Raw genomic sequence first — 4,597 nt, 5'->3', positions numbered from 1 at the left:
TGGCATCGGAGAGTCAGACCTGCTTGCGGGCACCAAGACGACACTCGGTCGGGAGACCGGGACAGGCCGCAGAAACGTGAGGAAGTGCCACTCGCAGCCCAGAGGAGAGGAAAGGAAAGCCCCAAGCATGCACCCAGCCCTGGCCCCCGCGCCACGGGCTGCGTCCCAGGAGCCGTCGCCACCTCTGAGCAGCCCAGATGGGAAGGGGGTGGGGCGGAGGACGGTTCCCGCGGCGAACTGCTCGCCGAGGGCCCCGGGGCCTCTGCGGGAGCGCCGAGCCGCGCGCCTCTCCGAGCCCTGCGCGGGGCCCTCGGGCGGGAATGCGCGGAGCCGGGACGCGGTGGCGGGTAGGGGGCTGGGTCGCGCGCGGGTGAGGGCGGCAGGAGGGAGCTGGAAGAGAGTTACCGCGTGAGAGAGCCGTTAAGAGCCCGCGGTCTCTTTGGAGATGCCCTGGCCAATGGCAGAAGCGGAAGCTGTTTATATGGGCGGGGCGTCGCCACGGCAGCAGGAGACGCCTTGCGAGCGGCTACTGAGTGCCGGGCCCCAGCCGCTGGCTTTCAGAGAGGCGCCGGCGGGCGTGAGTGGCGACGAGGATTGCTGGCTGGGCCCTGGAGCTGGGAGCAGAGAGCCGCGGTGAGGGTGGGCGGTGGGAGGAATTTCTTTGAGAAGCTTCCTTTGGCCCGGGCTGCGCTCTGAGCCAGGTAAGGGACGGGGAGGGCTGCCGGCCGTGGGAAGGGAGGGCGTCAGTACCAGCCCGCTCTCCCATCCGTCCCCGACGGAAGTGGAGGGCCCGGGGACTGACATCAGAGGCGTTTGGGGGACACTCACTTCCCACCCCCTTATAACTCTCTGTATTGTTTCCTTCCTTCCCCTTGAGCCCCATCCTAATATCCCTTTTCAAAGATCAGACGACCTCCCCCGCCCCCCGACCCGTCGTACTGCCCTCCTGGACTCTCTCGCCCCATTTCCATTGGTTGTGGACGGAGAGAGGGGGGTTAATTCCCCGCTTTGAGGGAGAAAGGGGTGGCCTCGCATGCCCCTACACTATTCCCTCGTTGGGCTAATTAAGTCTCCTCTAAAAGATCCAAGAGGAAAAGAGCGAGGCGAACCCCGTGTGGGTCGCACCCCCGGGCACACCTTCTGTTTCCCAGACCTCGGCAGTAAAAGATCCTCCCCGGCTGCAGGAAGGATTTTAGTAAGAGCCTCCCCCCTCGCCCACACTCTCCCCTCGGGGGTGGGGAAAGAGGGCTCAGTTCCCGCTCTGGTCCCCGCAGGCACCACATTCCGTTTGGAGGAGGCTACCCCGGATCGCGGGATGGAAGCCCGCTTCCGGGAGGCTGCGTAACTGAAGCCGCGGGAGTCAGCGGGCCGGAGAGCTCGGCGGCCACCCTCGGCTCGGCTCGTGGATGTTGACAGCCCCCTCGGAGAGTCCCCGCAGATATGGCGGAGAGCTGGCTACGCGTCTCGGGAGCAGGGGCAGCGGAGGAGGCCGGACCGGAAGGCGGCCTGGAGGAGTCCAACGCCCTGAATGACAGCCTGACCAGCCTGCAGTGGCTGCAGGAATTCTCCATTCTCAACGCCGAGCTCCCCGCCCTGCCTTCGGGGGACACCGACCCCCACGGCTCCCACGAGCTGGCAGGCTCGGCCGAGCCGGGGTCTCCCCTGGCGGCGGACCCCGCCTGCCTGGGGCAGCCGCACACACCCGGCAAGCCCACGTCCTCCTGCACGCCGCGGAGCGCCCCCTCGGGGCTGCAGGCCTCGCCTCCCGACGACGTGGACTACGCCACCAACCCGCACGTGAAGCCGCCCTACTCGTATGCCACGCTCATCTGCATGGCCATGCAGGCCAGCAAGGCCACCAAGATCACCCTGTCGGCCATCTACAAGTGGATCACGGACAACTTCTGTTACTTCCGCCACGCTGATCCCACCTGGCAGGTAGGGAGGCACTCCCTCCCTCCCTCCCCATGCCCTCGCGGACTGGACTCACATCCCAGATCCGCAGGCCAAGTAGGCGCGGTACGGCCAGGGCCCCGAGAGAGGAAGGCCGTCCAGGAAGGACCTCAAGGGAGCCCAGTGCTTGGACTGCTGCCCCTTTGACTTCAGAGACGGAGGAGGGAGGATGTTCAGAGGGCTGCAGGGGTGCCGACATAGAGGTTCAAGGGGAAAGAACTTGTCACTCGTCCGGCAGGCTCAGCCCAAAGACCAGGGCTGAACTATGCGTGGACACAGCCCCCCAGGGTAGGTTGATGGACTGAGGGACACATTTTTGTCCCAAGTCCTGCAATTCCTCGACACTACCCTCCTCAAGGTCAGTTTGTCAGGGCCTGACTGGAGGCAGAGCATCGTTCCTGCCAGACTCTGCATCCCGCCTGCTTTCAGTTGGCTGGAGGGGCTCTGGGAGGGGAGAGGGGCGTGCTGCGGGGTGTGAAGGCCATCGGTGTCCCAGTGGAAGGGCTACGGGGCCTTCCGAAAGCTGCTGTGCCAGCCCCCACCCCAAGCCCTCCCTAGTTTCCTGCCTACACTCCTCCCCCTCTTCTCATCAACCTCCCTGGGGGGACAATTACCTCAGCCACGTGCTTTCCACAGGGGCTCTTTCCTCCCACACTGGCTTCATGTTCCAAGTCTCCGGAACCTGGCACAGAGCAGCCAAGGGGCCCAGACCACCATGTAAACCTCCCAGTCTTGCCAGGGGGCACTACTCACCTGCCGGCCCCACCCACCAGGCCCCAGACCCCTGTGCCCCAGCGTGGTTTGGACTGTGCACCCAGGCCTGAACAAGGCAGGATGGTGATTCAGGCTGGGCACACGCTGCCCTGAGCCTCTTCGACCATCAGGATCAGGGGCTACTTGGGGACAGAGACCCTGAGGATGCACAGATCCTTCCCTGTGGCACAGGTCACAGGATCAGAGTTCCTGTAATCACAGCTATTCCACGATTGCTTGGGCCCTGACCCTGGGGCAGGTACCATTTGTAACCTTGGTGAGAAAGCAGAGACCCTCCACCACCCCCCACCCTACCCCAAGCCTGAGAGGCCCCAGGAATGAGCGCTATGCTCTTGGCTGGGTAATAATCAACTGAGGCCTCAGAGCCTGGGGTGGGAGGAGGGGGACATGGTGGGTGAGGGCCCAGGCCAGCAGCCGGCTCTAGAAACAAGGAAAGTCATCAGATCCTCCCACACTTCATCCCCCCCCCACACACACACACCCTCACACCCACTCACTCATTTCACAAACAGAGAAGGCCAGCCAGGCCCAGGCAGAGGGAGATGGCCGTCCAGGACCTGGGGGAGCCAAGGCCTTTGACCAGAGGCCGCAAGCAGCGGGGTAAGGGAGGGAGGGCAGGACAGGCTGGCACTGAGAGCCACCCTGCGGCTCAGGGCTCGGATGACTGAGCAGGCAGATATCCTGGCCAAAGGGAACAAAAGCCCCCGACAGCACTCCCAGCTCCTGGTGCCCCGTGGCTGGTGTCCCAGAGCCTCCCGCTCGGAGCAGCGCCTCTGTCTCCCCTGCCCCCATCGGAGAGAAGGTGGTGGTGGGACTGGCAGTGGCGCTAGGAGCCCCCCATCACTGACCCCACCCACTCTCCCAGCTGTCTTCCTTCTCTCCTACCTCCCTGTGTCCAGAACTCCATCCGCCACAACCTGTCCCTGAAGAAGGGCTTCATCAAGATGCCTCGGGAGAAGGACGAGCCAGGCAAGGGGGGCTTCTGGCGCATCGACCCCCAGTATGCCGAGCGGCTGCTGAGTGGGGCCTTGAAGAAGCAGCGGCTGCCCCCAGTCCACATCCACCCGGCCTTTGCCCGCCAGGCCGCGCCAGAGCCCAGCGCCGCCCCATGGGCCAGGCCACTGACCGTGAGCACCGAGGCCCAGCAGCTGCTGCGGGAGTTCGAGGAGGCCACTGGGGAGGCGGGCTGGGGTGCAGGCGAGGGCAGGCTGGGGCGCAAGCGTCAACAGCCGCTGCCCAAGCAGGAGGCCAAGGTCCCGCGGCCCTCCAGCCCCCTGCTGCTGACCCAGGAGGAGCAGGGTGAGCTGGAACCCCTCAAGGGCAACTTTGACTGGGAGGCCATCTTGGACGCTGGCACGCTGGACGGGGAGCTGGGCACGCTGGAGATCTCGGAGCTGATCCCGCCGCTGAGCCCTGCCTCACACGGGGACGTGGACCTCACCATCCATGGCCACCACATCGACTGCCCTGTTACCTGGGGGCCTCCAGCGGAGCAGGCTACCGACAGCCTGGACTTTGATGAGACCTTCCTGGCCACATCCTTCCTGGAGCACCCCTGGGACGAGAGCACCCGTAGCTCCCTGCCCCCCGAGCCCCTCTTTGAGGCCGGGGATGCCACACTGGCCTCTGACCTGCATGACTGGGCCAGCCTGGGCGCCTTCTTGTAAGAAGCCAGGCCCTGCCCCACCTCCAGACAGCACCGAAGTCTGGGCCCAGACTGCCCCCCTCCCCGCCAGTGCAGGCCCATGGACACCCTACCGCCCAGGCAGGGGCTGGGCCAGCTCACCCCACCAGGCCACACGGCCCCCAGCCCAGGCCATCCTCAGATTCTAGTCCAGCAGGCTGAGAATTGGGGCCCAGGACCCAAATT

At 65.4% G+C, this 4,597-nt stretch overlaps 1 protein-coding gene across 1 annotated transcript; it reads left to right on the top strand.

Moving 5' to 3' along the window:
- Positions 1-1,440: 1,440 nt before the first annotated feature.
- Positions 1,441-4,394, top strand: LOC309793698 (forkhead box protein J1-like; the record flags this gene model as incomplete). Its single annotated transcript, XM_082604389.1, has 2 exons — positions 1,441-1,938; positions 3,627-4,394. 2 exons carry the CDS (start codon positions 1,441-1,443, stop codon positions 4,392-4,394), a joined length of 1,266 nt encoding a protein of 421 aa, XP_082460515.1.
- Positions 4,395-4,597: the final 203 nt, after the last annotated feature.

The sequence above is a fragment of the Mesoplodon mirus genome (assembly GCF_964341445.2).
Source record: "Mesoplodon mirus genome assembly, chromosome: 18".
Lineage (NCBI taxonomy): Eukaryota > Metazoa > Chordata > Mammalia > Artiodactyla > Ziphiidae > Mesoplodon > Mesoplodon mirus.
The sequence above is the reverse complement of the archived record's forward strand: the minus strand, read 5'-3'. Positions and strand labels throughout refer to the sequence as shown.